Genomic DNA, 15,203 nt, shown 5'->3' with positions numbered 1-15,203 from the left:
AGGGGCTGGAGCTGATCTCTGCTGGTACACTGCTAGTCAGAAGGGTTGCCCACTCTTTTCCCGTTAGTGTTTGGGTGCCAGTCTGGGCACTGCCACCATGATTAAGGAGGCCCTAATCTGAACTGCTCTGCTAGCCAGGGTCCATGCATGTACATAGCATCAGTGCTTCTTGCGAGAAGTTCCTTTTTACTGACAACAAAAGGACGTGTCTTTAGCATGTTCTTTGCTGCTGCATCCAGTAGGTATATATCCAGTAGGTTGCTTGCCTAGCTGCCACACAATAGAAATCTGGTTTTCACTTGAATTTTCAAGGTTGTTGAAAGTGCCTTTATTATCTCCCCCCTTTCTCTCCCCTTTTCTTCCCCATAGACACATCAGCCCCCAGCAGAGCCTGAAATAGAGGAAAGACGCCGGGGGGGGGGGGGCGAGGTGTCAAAAAAGAAAAAAGCCAGGCAAGGTCTCATCGGCGTTTCCCCCCACCTGAAAACTACTCGTTTTGGTTTCACGCACTGCAGTGGCGTGCACTTGCTCTGCCCGGCGGTGAGGACGGCAAACCCCAAGCGTTAACACACACACACACAAAAAAAAAAGGGGGGGGGGGGGGGGGGAGGACGGTTAAAAAAAAAAGGAAACCCCGCAATTTTGCGCTCGTTTCCTCCTTGCGGTGCGAAGACACAAAGAGCCGGGGGGGGTGGGGGGGTGCTGAGGGAGGGGTTCCCCCCGGAGGCGGGGCCGGGAACGGGAACGGGGCCGGGAGCGGCAGCGGCGGAGCGGAGCGGGAGGGAGGCGCCGGCAGCCGCCGCCGCCGCCATGGAGCCGGTGGGCAGGCGCGGCCGAGCTGCCGAGGAGGGCCCGCGGCCCGAGGAGGAGGAGGTGGACCCCCGCATCCAGGTGAGAGCCGCCGCGCCGTGCCCCCCCTCTCCGGGGGCGGGCCTGAATTCTTTAATTTAATGCATATATAATGTATATAATAATGGTTATAATGGTTGCTTTTCCCCCTTGTTTTTGTTTTTTAAGTGCATAGGTATATACGTATATACACACCCGCGCCCCGACGGAGGTATTTGCCTGTGGCGGGCGGCGGTGCGGAGCGGCCCCGGGTGTCTCGGCCCCCGCCGCGGGCGGGGGGAGCGGCCCCGGGGCGGCCCGGCCCGGCCCGGCCCCTCGGTTGCCCGGCCCCGGCCCCGGGCAGCGCCGGGCTCCGTCCTGCCGCCTTCTCCTGCTGAAATCCCCCTCCGCTTTATATTTTTGACCGCGACAGCGTGACCTTGCTCGTAAAACGGGGCTGGTGCTCAGAAATTCATAAACGGGGGAAAAACATGGATTTTAAAAATTAGTTCTATTTGTTTAAAAAAGGAGCTTTGGTGGAAGGCGGTGTTTCCTTTCTATGAATGCCTTCCGAAGTGCTTTTTATTCTTGCATGGTTTCTAAACAAACCTTTTCTCCCCCAAATTGCATCTTGCCCAATTGCCTGGCGCAAACTTCAGCATGCTGTGGTCCCTGAAATGAAACGTATTTTTAGGTCGCTGCAGATTTACAGCTTTTGCCTCCAGCGTTGCTGGGACCGTTTGTCGTGAGCGAATGTAAGCATGTGTGTACGTTGCTGAGAGGATGGATCCTTGGCATAGGGCCTTCCTTGCTGTAATTGTCATTCTTTTCTCCATTGTGAGCATTTCTTTTCCAGGGCCGAGCAGAGCAGTTGCAAAATTCACGAAACACGGTTGCACAGAGCGAGGCCCTCGGCCAAAAGCTAGCCTGTTACTGCCCTGATTTTGAGAAGCTGAGCTCCCTTAGTGCCTATTGATCTAATTTTGGCCTTAGGTTCTTCAGCTTGCAACACGTTTCCACATACCTGATTTGAACGTTGTTGGCAAAACAGCGTTTTTGTTGAGTTTTCTGTTTGGTTGAAAAAAACAGGCTGCTGGGTCTGCCTCCGTGAGAGCCATAATGTTCTTAGCCTCACAGTAGAAGGCAATTAGGTAATTTTTGTATGAGTGTCTGCCTCGGAAAACATGGATATGCAGACATGTATCTTCCATATCCTAGGAGCTGGAAATGAAATCTGACCTCCGAGGATAAGAGAACTAAACTGTTGCAATTAATTATCTTCTGATTGTAACCAGACTCATTCTTGTAATCTAGTGGGAAATGGCTCAAGTGACAATCAATTTACAGTGTTTGGTTTATACAGCTAAACATTTCAAGGTGGATTCTGTTACGCCAGTTGAAAATTAAATAACGTTTGAGTTAGAGAACACTCCTGTTGAAATCACAGGATTTCACATGTTGCTCAATTAAAGAAGGCTATTGGAGCCTGCTCCTGAGGGTTGCTTTTTGTGGTAAGAAAGTCATTAAGAATGAGCTTTGTTTTTACAGTAACTTCATTCATGCCAACACCACCTCTAGTAAATATTTATTCAAGGGATTTAACACCTTTGTTTTTGCCGTTAAGAGATCAAAATGCTGGCACAAACGCAGACTAAGTAAACATAATCATATGTCCCGTTGACTGGTTGTGTTCTAAAATGGTTTGCCAAAATCCAGAGTAAAATGCCTCTCGTGCTGCAAGACACAGTTCTTACCAATGCTGTGCTTTCACTGTATGTTTGCTGTGACAGTACTAACTTTATGCTAATCCTTTTGGCGAGGGGTGTGTATCTGGAAACTAGCAGATACTGACTATATTGATTAACAAGACAGAACTTACTGTACCTTATGTTTATTTTTAATAGTGAGGAATAAGCCAGGACAGGAAATGTACTGCCTTAAAATAAAACTATAGAGCTTCTCTGATTATTTTTCTTACAAGTAGCAAAATAGAAGACTACATGTCTCAAGGTTTCCTCTTTTCACTGAATTTGGAAGCCACAGCCCTTGTGAGCTTTCAGTGGGGGTGCTGAATGAGCCTTCTCAGATGCTTTTTTCCCCTGATTTCTTAATGTGCATTTGACCTTTCTTTCTTTCTAGGGAGAGCTGGAAAAACTAAATCAATCTACAGATGATATCAATCGCAGAGAGACGGAGTTGGAGGTACAGAATTCATCCTTGCATTTTCCTTGTGTGTATGTTGGATTTTGTGAGCAACAGAACAGTATTTTTGAATAGGTTCCCTCCTGAATTGTGCCAGCCTGAATGGTAATTTGGCAGCGAGAGTCTGGTGATGATTTTTTTAAAGGTGTGAATTGAGCTAACAGCTGGAACAGGAAGGGAGAAGGTAGAGGGATGCTGACAGTGTAAAAACCCTATGTGGAGAACCCCCCCCCCCCCCCCCCCCATACTGCCAAACCCTATTTTTAGGTTTCGAAACTAAAATTAGACAAGTTCTGTTTTTACAAGTCACCGTTTGGGGTTTGCGTTCTTGTGATTATAGACAGTGAAAGTTTATTTGGTTAAGAGGTCTTTGCCGTACAATTACCTGCCAGGTTCTCCTCCTTGGTGGCTATTTTTTTTTTTTTTTTAGCTTGTTAGTTTTACCTTTTTTGTCGTTACTTGGAGTAGGGAAAGTAATGAAAGAAAGTTGAAGGACTTGAAGGAAAAGGCTTCCTAGTTGGAAAAAGAGGTTTTCTTGGACACTTAAAAAGCTAATGGAAGGTTCTGAAGAAATTGTTTCTAAAGCCCCAAATTTGAGCTTCAGCTACTTGGTAGTTATTCTGGAAGGCTCAGCATTTTTGATCTAATAACAAGTCAAAACAAACTGTCCTACTTGTGTGTCTAAATTTTCTTTTGTTAACTGCAAAACAAAGAAGGTAAAGCCAGTGTAACTCTTAAGATGAATATGCTGCTAAAGGAAAACTGGCATAAAAAGCTACTTTACATCCTAAATAATTTTGATAACGTTACAGTATTTTGAATACCATATAAAAACATGGTGAGATTGCAGTGATGAACATATTCTAAAAGTACATCTATAGATTTCTGTTCTGCATCTTCAAAATGTCAAAGTCTGTGTTTGATTTTTTCTTTTTTTTTTTTTTTCCCCTTGTATGTGTGTTTTCATGAGATGGGTACCTGGAGCATGGGATGGTTCCTGGTAGTATTTTAAAATATTGGGGTATCTACTGTATGCACCAAAGAGGTTATGGGGTTATGAACTTCTTTGGAAACAAAGCAGCCTTGTCACGTGGCTATTTTCTTCTCCCTACTTGTTTGCATTTGCTGTGCTTTGCGGCATGTAGATCATGAATTTATTGGCAAATAAACTTAGTGGAATGGGGGACTCTTTGTTATGCAAAATTAAACTATATTTCAGCTGTGAAAACTGTTCAGTGTCACTAGCTTTATTTAAATTTTATGAGTGAACTTTAAAAATCAGTATGCTAGTCTGCAACAGTACCAATTAAATGGAGTTCAGGACTCTTTATATACATATATTAAAGAAAAAAATTCATTACATATATCTTTTTCAGTCTCCTTATTTCATGCTGAGGTACTGAAATTGAAAGATGGTTCTATGGATAGTTGCCTGGATTTCATTAATCTTGTTATAACCTTGCACTGAGGACATATTATGAAGCAGATAGAATAGTAATAATAATGCAAATGCATACTCATGAAATAAGTCCCAATGACTTAAGATGGGATTTCACTGGTTGATTAAAATTATTCATGTGTTCAAGAGTTTGTAGAGTCTGGAGATTTGTAGCTACTGTGTGTGTGACTCACGTGCTGAGCTGTAGAGGCTGAAAGGCTCCTAGATTCATAATGGTAAATAAGAGCAGTGTTTCCACATTAGCTCGATCTTACACTGTTGCTTATTTACTTAGTCTAAGAAATATTAGGTGTCAGATAATGCAGAGAATGATTATGTGATGCTTTCTACCTCTATGTCATTAAATGTTTACTGCAGATCTGTCTGTAGTACTTACTGTAAGCAGTGTTTGATGGAATTAAGTTGAAATATCAACAGTATGCTTTCGTGAACGTTTCCTCTTCGTTTTGCATCCAAAAATCTTATTGGATTGAAGCGAGTTTGTGGTATAATGCAACTGCATAATTTTTAATACAGAAAGATTTTCATTACTGTTGAGCTGCTTAAATTTTGAGGGCAAATGCAGTTGAATGATGTAAGCAAGGCTTAATTGATATACATGTTGATAAATGCATTTTAAATGGACTTACGACATTTCTAGAGGAAAGATATTAAAAAAAAAAACCAAACAAAAAACCCCCCACCAAAACCCAACACTTGTGGTTAGAAGAAAGTCCCTGCATTCATACTCTGGACAAGAAAAGAAAGCTTTGCCAAGCAGCCTTATAGGATAAATCCAGAGTTTGAAAGGGGGAGTTTAGAACTGGGATCGTTCTGCTTCAAAGACTTCCAAAATCCTTGAATGCTGCTGAAAACGTGGGTTTCTGGAAGAGCCATGCTGAGTTTGCCTTTGAAGATTTGCTATTTTGGCTGTTACTAGCTGCTTTGGGTCCCTCTTGTTACCCCTTCCTGGTTTGTGGAGTTGCTGCTATTGCAAGATCTTCCATTAGAAGGAAGATGTGGGGTTTTTTTAACCAGAAAATGGAGTTATACTTATCCTATTCTTCTATTGTTATTTTCTTCATCTTTTCAGTATCTGATCATAGTTGACTTTCATGAGAACATAGACAGTATCATTAGGCTATTTACCGCACAAGATGCTGATTGCCAGATTCCTCTAGCATTACTTTGTGGTCCATACATTGCCACTGTTGAATTTTTTTCCCAGAATAATCTGGAAAAGCAACAGGAGTGTTTGAGTAGAATGTATGTTTCTTTGAAGGAAGTTCAGAAAAAGACACCTGTGTTTTTGTGACTTGATGTACTCTCTGATAAGCAGGAAGAGTAACCTTGTGGCATCGAAGTACTGCGAGTCTGTTCTGGACCTCCTGTACCTTTGCACGAGTCGCTCTAAATGGGACTGCTGACCGTCTCCAGTTCCCATTAACTGGGAAAAAAGCCTGTAGGTGTTAAATGCTTCTAAACCCCATGCTCTTGTTCTCACTGTGCTTCAGGTCTGCATCGCAAAACAGAAGTAAAAATGCTGCCTTACCTGATGGAAATGTTACGGGACTGAAATCAGTTGAGGCTTCTAGGATTTTGAGGCTACACTCTCTTGGTGTCACCACAGACTTGTCCGTGTTTGAATGATGTAGAAAATACTGGCATTTGCTGCTCACAGAGGTGATAAAATGGGGAATTGTTTTTGAAGTTGATCAGCCTTCCTTTTTTTTTTTTTTTCTTTTTTTGAAAAAAAGTTCTGCACCCACACTCCCATGTGATCTGTTTTAAGTTGATCAGCCTGCCTTTTTTTACCTTTTAAAATAAGTTCTGCACCCAAGCCACGTGTGAGAGGGGTGAGTTTGCATGCGTGGCATGACTTAGATGCATTGAAGTTGGCTACTTCTATTCTTCTACTTGATATAATTACTCATTTTTTGCTCTTTTGACCTATCCTATTAAACCCTGGAGAAATATCCTGACCTGATGCTGCTCGCAGCCTGTTCAGGAGTTGTGGAGCTGCTAAAGGGCACTGAGCGGATGGTAGTTATATGTTGTGTTAATGTATTGCCTGTTAATGAATCTTTGATTAGGCTTGATTTAAAATCCATAATGCTCCTCATACTAAGTACAACACTGAGCGTTACTGACACAGCGAAAGGATGATAAGGGTCCTCTGAGGGATTTAACACTTGGCTTCTCTAACGTCCCTGTTTATGTTTGAAGTGTCTGTGAAGAGGTGGGGGAAACATCTTGCGATGGAGATACAAGTATGTTTTGGCCAAATGCAAGTTAGAGCGGCGCCTTGCTATTTGAGCTTTTTTCCTGTTTATTGGAAATGCATCTCCATCTGAACTCACATCAGGAGTTGCAAATGTACTTAGCAAATGTGCACGAATTGCCTGTCCGGCTAATTCCTACACGTCTTTGACCGGCTCCTGGAAGTACAATTCAGATGTAACAAATTCACCCACGGACCCTCTGGCAGCATTGCAGGGAAGGGAAATACAGCACATACCATTAAAATTACCACTGGAATCCCAGCTATCCCAAATGTGGTTTTTGTTAGAGAGAGTTTTTGTGCTGCTGGAGCTATGAGCTTGCCAATGTTTGTTAAGGGGAGACAACGGCACATGAAAACTAGAGCTGAACAGCACTGCTTTCAGCCACGCTTGTTATGAGTAGGCCCTGGTTAGGATCCTTCTTGTATGCTTGCCTAGATCCTCTAGTCCTGATCTGCAAGACTTTGTGTTACTTTTAGTCCTGGATTTATCCTAAAGGTCACCCTGGGTTGGTGTCGGATAGAGTCAAAGGAAAGGGGTGTATCAGCTATGGTGCTCTTTCACTTGTGAGTCTTGTCAGCATTTGAACCCCTCTCAGAAGGGGAAGGGCTAGTTTATTTAGAGTTGCTCTTCTCACTTCCTCACTAAAATACTTGGGTTTGGGTAAAGCTTAAGCTTTATACGCTGTCACACACAAGAATTTTAAGTAGACTTTTAAAAAAAATCCTCAGTCTTTCAAGTTTTAGAAAAATGGCCTGTCGGTGGCAGAAATCTCATACTGAGCACGGCTGCTTGGCATGGAGAAACATCTGTCTGTAGAAACATCTGCTGCCTTATCAGCACCCCTGTGCAGCATTTTCCAGTGTCCATAAAAGAGTACACAGATAGGGGAGAAACAGCTTGCTGGCTGGTGTTGCTGCTGGTTTTTGGAGTGTGATATACATGCATGATGGACTTGTCCAGCACTAGCAGAACAAATCTTTCCATGTCTCTTTACAATCTACTTGTTTCCATAGGAAATGGCTCCTGTGTGTGGATTGCTTGTTGTTTTGCCTTCTGCTTTCACCCATGGATGAGTAAGGGAAGGCTTCTTCCTCTGCTATGGCTCTGGAAAGATTTTGTCGCCTGAGTGAGTCAAAGGGCTTTACTTGATTCACATTCTTGAAGCAGAGATGGGTTTCTAGCCTAAGGGAGAGAAAAAAGGTTAGGCAGAGAAATCTTGTTTTGGAAGGAGCACCAGTGCCTACCCCTGCCTGCTTTCCTCTCCTTTCTTCTAAGAGGACTAAAAATACCAGGTTTTTTGTAGTTTTGGTCTGTAACTATCTGCAAGGAGGAGGTTAGAGCAATTTCCAAATGCCAATTTTGATTGTTCTTAGATGGCAAATTAGTAGCTGTGTGGAAAAAAAAAAACTTTTCCCCATGCTTAAAATTGAGATGTTACTTAACTCCTTCCTTGTACTTCGTTTTTATAAGGTTTGGTAGTCAGTCTGGTTTACTTTAACTTCTCGGACACCAAATAGATGTTAAAGATGTTATTAACCTGTTCGATGCTCTGAGGCAGATTTCTGGGCACATGCATGTGCATCTGTCTGGTGTGAATGTTAATTGGGAAGCCTACCTGCTTTCACACTTGGCCATGGTTGATCCTGATGCTGTTTTAACTTTGGAATGAGCTTCTGCAGCTTTTTTTACAGAGACCTGTAGCAGAGGAAGGCAGGTATGGATACTGCCTGCCTCTTGGAAGTAGATGAAGCCCATCTCTCAGTCAGCAATTTCACTTCCCATGCACCTCCCAGGCTGGTTTAATGGGTTGTCAGAGGTTCTGCACACCAAATTGTCAGCAAGGTAATAGGACAACCTTTGTAAATGAAGTTTAGATGTGCTTGGTACTAAGATGCTTCATACCTGGTTGATGTGTTAAGTTCATTTTAAAAAGCAAAATGTTTGAAAATACACGCTTTGTTTGATGGGCAGACGTAGTTACTTGCCTGTCATCTGGCATCTAACTCTAGCTCATCACCATCACTTATGAGAAAGGAAAACAAGCATGTTTTATTCTCCAGCATGTGCAGCTTAAGTGTAAAATTGTATTCTAGTTTCTTTCCACATTTGAGGGTGGATCTCCAAAATGCTGCTGTATGGATGGCCTGTCATTAAGTGTTGTCCCTCTTTTGGTGCAGTAGCAGGTAGCTGCCCAACAGCAAGTTACTGGAAACAAAATCTGCTTTTAATAATGAACTATTGCAGCAAAAGCATATGTGGGGTATAAGTCTGGCATGCTCCCTAAAACTGTGCTTGTGAAATCTATCATTTGGGAGAAAAGTCCAGGAAGAAAGCTGATGAGAGTGGAGCTCTTGCAGCCGTAGAACAAGATGCTGAAAAGTAATCTGCAGCTGTTCATGTGATGCACGAAGTGCTACGCTTGTTAGAGTGTGTGTATGACAAACACCTAGGTAGTGAGAGTCTAGTTATTAAGACTATAACTTAAATAGCAGTTGAAAGTTCTCACTTTTTTTTTTTTTTTTTTTTTGCACCTTGCGACACATGTTGAGGGTGAAGTGCCTTAATGAGCTTGTGTCTAGCTTTAAAAAGGTTTATCATAATCTCATTTGAGCAAATAGGAGGGAGAAAATGTTGGAAATGTTAGCCAGTCAGCTTTAAATATTGCCTTTCTGTTTGCAAAATCAGTAACAAGGTGTTCTTAAAAAAGATCACGGAAGATTGTGAGTGAGTAGAGAGGAAGATGTGCTTTTGAAATGTTGTCTGGGAGTTTGAGATGTTTTTTGTCAGTTGCATTGCTTCTGTTACAGTTTATGTGCTCTGTGTATGTATTCAGTGCAGTGATAACAAAAACAAACCCGTGTGTGGTTTTTTTTTGTTTTTTTTTTTTAAAAAAAACCTCCAGAAATAGTGTGTGTGACTCACAGGGTTTGTACATAAGGCTGCATACTTGCTTTTATCAATAACTAGCATTTCTGTTGGGAAAGCACCATCTTTCAAGGAACTGAAATACAGGAACTGGGAATTGAGGACTGTGCTAGAAAAGTTGCATGGCATATGCTGCGCTGTCTCAGTTTTGCACGCGCCAGCAAGTTGCAGGAATTGTTGTTTTTTCCTTTCTCTATTGTCCGTGTGTGCTAGGTAAAGGTCTGAATGAAGCAAGAGTTTGGCAGTTAAATAGTAACGCTTGCAGGGAGGCACATCACGCCAGAGAACTTGATAAGTAAGTTGAAGGTGGTGTGGTTGTCTTCCTAACACAGACGTCAGGCTTCCCTCGTGCAGGGGACCATGGAGGAACTGCACTGCTGTGCTGTTCCTGAGCCTCTAAGTTTTTGACTGAGCATTCTTAAGGAAAACACTATTAAGAAGATTTATAGCTTTGAGCCACTTCACATGTGGGTCAAAGTGTCTCACTGACAGTAACACAGGAAGCCAGACATAGAGCAGGGAATTAAACTGATTCCCAAGTTATTGCCTTGATCACAGGCCCATCCTTCCCGTGAACCACAGATGCGCTTTTCATGTCACGTAAGTAGCAAGTGCACCAAGCCCAGTGCTCCTGGCGCAATTGCCTTGGTGCTTCTGACCTCCCAGGTTTCACATGAAGAGTAAAAATAGCTGCTGCACCTGTATTTCTTACTTAAACTTCCCCAGGGGCACCTGCCAGGGGAATTCTGCACTGTCCCAACGGTGGTGACTTGTACAGATGCTCTGCCAGCACGTGGCAGGTCCGACACGCTGAGCCGATGCACTGAGTGCGGCTGCACGTTTCCAGGAGGGAGCTGTGCCCCTGCTCGTAGGAGATGTTGCTACAGCTCCCGGACAGGAGTCGTGGTCACTGCGACCATGAGAGCTGAATCCGTTTGGATTGAGGAGGCTGGGTGGTGTGGATGCACATGGTGTAGATACACAGTGTGGGGTCGTTTGCTTTTGTAGTGTAGTTGGGGCTAGCGAAGAGTAAAAGTGGTGCGTGTAGCGCAGGAGAGGGCATGGGTTTGGCATTACAGCTTTTCAGAGACCTCAGCATCTTGTTGCTGTGTCCAAAGGGGATGGCTGGAAACCTTTGGTAGGGGGACTGATCCCAGCAGAGTACGAGCATCTGCGTATTCGCTCATGCAGAAGGTGGCAGAGCCTGCAGGCTTGTGTTCCTGACAGTCAGGAGCCTGAGAATAAATGTAATTTAAAATAAGTCATGTGATGGATGACATGGGTGTAAAGTTCCAGGGTGTTTTGGTTTTCGTTACTGTTCTTCACTGGAAAAAAATGAGGATGGTCAGACCCAAATAAAGCCTCAAAATAGGAAGCAGGCATCTTTTGGGGAAAATGATGAACTGGAAGTTCACATCAGTATATTCTTCAGCTGAAGCTCCCTATTCTGTGTAACTAGCTACTGTGTGAAGTGGGGCTGTGCTCATGGATAACCGTGTGCTTAACCATTTGCAAGACCTCTGCCTCCTTGGGTGACAGTTACAGGATTAGTTACAGTTTAGTAATTTGTATGTGCTTCAGCTGATTTGGTGGGAGATTAATGGGTACAGAAGTTCCTGTTAGTTTGACTGCTCTGTCCTTGGTGGTTTTTGGTTTGTTTGTTTAATTCCAGGTGGAGACTAGTCCTCTTTTTCCTATTGGATAACAGTGTACATAATTATTACATGGATAAATTTGGGGTAGGTCTCTAAGCACAGATTTGGTAGTGATGGTTTCTTTGTTCCAAGTGCTTATCTTACAAACATAGGAACTGAATTTTTTGATGAATCACTGCATAGGGCTTTTTTTACCTAATGTGTATACATTTATGTTTTTTCTTTAACTATTTGCTTTCCACAACTAGTATTCTAATATGCAGCTTACCCAAAGAAAGTGAAAAACAAACCTTCAGGCTTACTCATTTAGAAATGCGTTTTTAATTTTTTTCCTGCACTTGTAGGAAAATTTTTTTTTTTTGTTAAATATACTTCAGTACTTAACATTTTTCTTGCAATATAGTCATCGTGCTTGCAGCCTTATTTCAGTTACTTGTGAAACTCATTTTGAGCAGTGAACCATATATTGACCAGTACTTTAATTGAAAATATTCAAACGCTTCTCACTGAGAAAATCATTGACTCGATACATATTGTTTGAACGATACAATTCAGGCTTTCACTAAGAAATGAGATTATTGACTCGAATGGAGTTAATAAAATAATAACTTAATGTGCATTTAATTCTCCACTTTTGACCTTGTTAACCCATTTGAATACTTCCTCAGAATAAATTGGACTACCTTAAGAATCTAAAGCTGTTTGCATTGGACTAAAATATTACCAGTGCTGGTTAACGTTTTTGATAACACTAAAAGGGAAGCAAAGAAGCTGGTTAAGGTTTTAGATAACAGTAAAAAGGAAGTAAAGCAGCTTTTACTCAAGTATGTTGCTTTTTTTTGTAAAAACTAATGTATTATTGCAGGTTTTTTCCAATTCTGAGAGCATAGTGGTAAGTTCCAATGTATTTTGAATCTTCCAATGAATAAACAGTTGTGCCTTCTAGAAATCCTCAACAATAATGACAAAAACCTCCTGAATTAGAGCACTTCTTCAAGCCAGCTGCTTCCTGATAATCAACATGTCACTCCAGCAGTCTGCATAAATCCTGCTCTCTAATTAGAATTACAAGGCTTGTCAAGAGCTCACATGGCCCTTCCTCTTCATCTCCTTAAATCCTGGGCCAGGTCCCAGCCTGAATTTGCATCTCTCTGCAATAATTCAATTGATTTAGAGTCTGTGTTGGATGCTGAGATCGAAATCAGAATCACTTTGCTTAAAGGTGAGGAAATTTCAGTGGAGCAGAGAAAATATTTTAATTGCTTCAGCTAATCATGTAAGGAAGGCAACTCATCCAGTTTGGAAGTAGCTGGAATTTACTTTTCTTAAATGTAGTAAATAATTACAATCAAATGGAAAGTAGGCATCTTTACCCATTGATACAAACCATAGCTGAGAAGACAGGCTTTTGTGGCAGGAAGTCTTGCCATGACAACCTGGAAGTTTTTTGCTGCTATTGAAGTTAAGTAGGGTGTGTTTATAAAAGGAAAGAGGAGCTGACTTGAAAATATACTATGTGGGAAGTGTCCAGTTCTTCCTACAGAAAGCAGATCCTGTCCATCTTTGTTTGCATTGTGAAATGGTGTCTCTGGGGTCTGGGGTGAACAGTACTAGGGGTGTGACATGCTAAGGTTTAGGAGATGCTGATTCCAGCTGATTTGCCAGCCTGCTGTGGGGATTTGGCCTGCCTGCTGGCCCCATTCTAGTGTTGTCTAGATGAGATGTCTTTGCCATTGAACTCCCCCTCAGAACTTGTTACACTGCTGTTTGCCTCCTCGCTGAGCGATTAATTTACAAGCTATTCCTCTCTGGGAAACCCTGCCAGAGGTGACACTGAGCACAGGCTATTGCAGGCTTTGTGTAAAAGCTGTCTCTGAAAGACAAAGATTTGGTGTCCAGGATGCTAGCTTTCGGATGTGGTTCTGGGTTCCTGTTATTACTTCTACTGAAAAATTCTGGCTTAGTCCAAATGCCAGTAACTGTTTCGAATGTGTCAGCTTGTGTGTGAATCTAAAGAGCAACCTGAAGGTAAGAACAAACAGGTAGAAATAATTTTTAAACCTCTAATCTGTCTTTGTCCTTTCTTTCATTTCTGCAATGTTTTGAAGGATGCACGCCAGAAGTTCCGCTCCGTGCTGGTTGAAGCAACGGTAAAACTGGATGAACTGGTAAAGAAGATAGGAAAAGCTGTAGAAGACTCTAAACCTTACTGGGAAGCTCGGAGGGTGGCCAGGCAGGTGAGAACTTTCTGCCTTGTGAGCTTGTGCTGGTAGTTGGAAAGGCCATACTGATTGCATTGCTTTCCCGCTATTAATAACATCTTAAGCTTGTGTGCTTGATTGACACTGGTCTATGTCTTGAGTTGCAGGTCAGCCGTGTGAATCGATGGCAAAAATGTGTTTCTTCACAGCCACAACTGCACGTGTTCTCCAGTCTAGGAACAGCTACAGCAGACGCAAACTATCAATAGCAAAAGACTAGTTCTGTTCTCCCCTCATTATCAACGGCCTTTCAGAGCCCTGCTCTTTACTGTCAATAGCTGTGATTGTCTGAAAATACAGTGTAGGCTTCCTGTATCTGCTTTTTCTTCTTAAAGCAAAATGCTCAGCAGCTAAATGGCTGTAACTGGAAGCTGCTAGGAAAGAGGCTGGAGTGGGGCAGACCTGGGGAAGCCTGCAGGGTTTGGTACTGATTAGGTTGTGCTGAAGCAGGAATGTGCTAAATGTGGCTCTAAAGTGTGTTGGTCTTGGGAGAAACTGAACTCTGCTTTCTGTACTGTCATCAGGACCTTACCTCCCTTGCCCCAACTACTACTTGATTACTGATAGGCACCTAAAATAGGGTTTTTTGGTTGGAAAGGGCCTGTGTCGCTGAGGAAGGGAAGGATGAGGAGTGGAAGTAAGGGTGTGATCTACTGGCTGTGGGGAAAGTGAGAAAGCTTGCAAGATGTCAGGCAGCTTCTCACCTTAGGGAAAAAGTAGCTGACAGTTGAGTGTGTGGTGACTTAGGCAGTGCTTCTGCTTGCTGTCTGTGATGGGTTCTGCTGGTGTCTTCGTTTTTTCCCCAAGAGGGAGGCTGTTCCTGGGTGCTGCTTCTATTTTCTCTCAAGGCAGGGAGAGGCAGAAGTAGGGGAAGGGTGCTGCTTCTGTGCTCGGCTGGAAGTATGTGTGGAGTGGCATCTGTGGCTGGGTGACCGGGATGCGACTGTGTTCAAGGGGAGAGTGAAAGAGAGATGGAGTAGCACATGTGAAATATATAAAAATTACAGGAGGAGGACTTTGTTTGTAAAAATAGGTAGGGGATGAGGGTGAGGGATGAGGAAGGTAGTGTAGGTGTGTGCCAGGAGGCAGAAGGTAAACTCGCAGGGTAAGAGAAGGCAGGGCATGTTGGAGAGGGACTTTTTACAAGGGCAGGTAGTGATAGGACAAGGGGTAATGGCTTCAAACTGAAAGAGGGTAGATTTAGATTAGACGTAAGGAAGAAGCTCTTCACTGTGAGGGTGGTGAGGCACTGGAACAGGTTGCCCAGAGAAGTTGTGGATGCCCCATCCCTGGAAGTGTTCAGGGCCAGGTTGGATGGGGCTTTGAGCAACCTGGTCTGGTGGAAGGTGTCCCTGCCCACGGCAGGAGGGTTGGAACTAGGTGATCTTTAAGGTCCCTTCCAAACCAAACCATTCGATGACTCTAAGAGAATACATCCTCAGAACAAGGCATAGAAAAGGGAGGCATGAACGCAAGCTTCATTGCTTTGAAAGCTGATGAAGCAGGAATAGGGTTGATGGGATGTGGCATGCAAGATAGTATGTGACCATGTTGATCCTTTAAATTGCACGGCATTGTTTTGGAGCTGTTGTCTCAGGCAGTGGGGTTG

At 43.0% G+C, this 15,203-nt stretch overlaps 1 protein-coding gene across 1 annotated transcript in view; it reads left to right on the top strand.

Moving 5' to 3' along the window:
- Nucleotides 1-739: 739 nt before the first annotated feature.
- Nucleotides 740-15,203, top strand: part of SH3BP5 (SH3 domain binding protein 5) — a 54,316-nt gene continuing 39,852 nt past the window's right edge. Inside the window, exons 1-3 of the mRNA XM_030010439.2 lie at nucleotides 740-891; nucleotides 2,968-3,030; nucleotides 13,442-13,570. Of these exons, the coding sequence (XP_029866299.1) occupies nucleotides 811-891; nucleotides 2,968-3,030; nucleotides 13,442-13,570 (273 nt within the window). The 5' untranslated portion in view covers nucleotides 740-810. The remainder of the gene's footprint in view (nucleotides 892-2,967; nucleotides 3,031-13,441; nucleotides 13,571-15,203) is intronic.

Source organism: Aquila chrysaetos, chromosome 3, assembly GCF_900496995.4.
Source record: "Aquila chrysaetos chrysaetos chromosome 3, bAquChr1.4, whole genome shotgun sequence".
Lineage (NCBI taxonomy): Eukaryota > Metazoa > Chordata > Aves > Accipitriformes > Accipitridae > Aquila > Aquila chrysaetos.
Note: the sequence above shows the minus strand (reverse complement) of the source record. Positions and strands in the feature narration are given on the sequence as shown.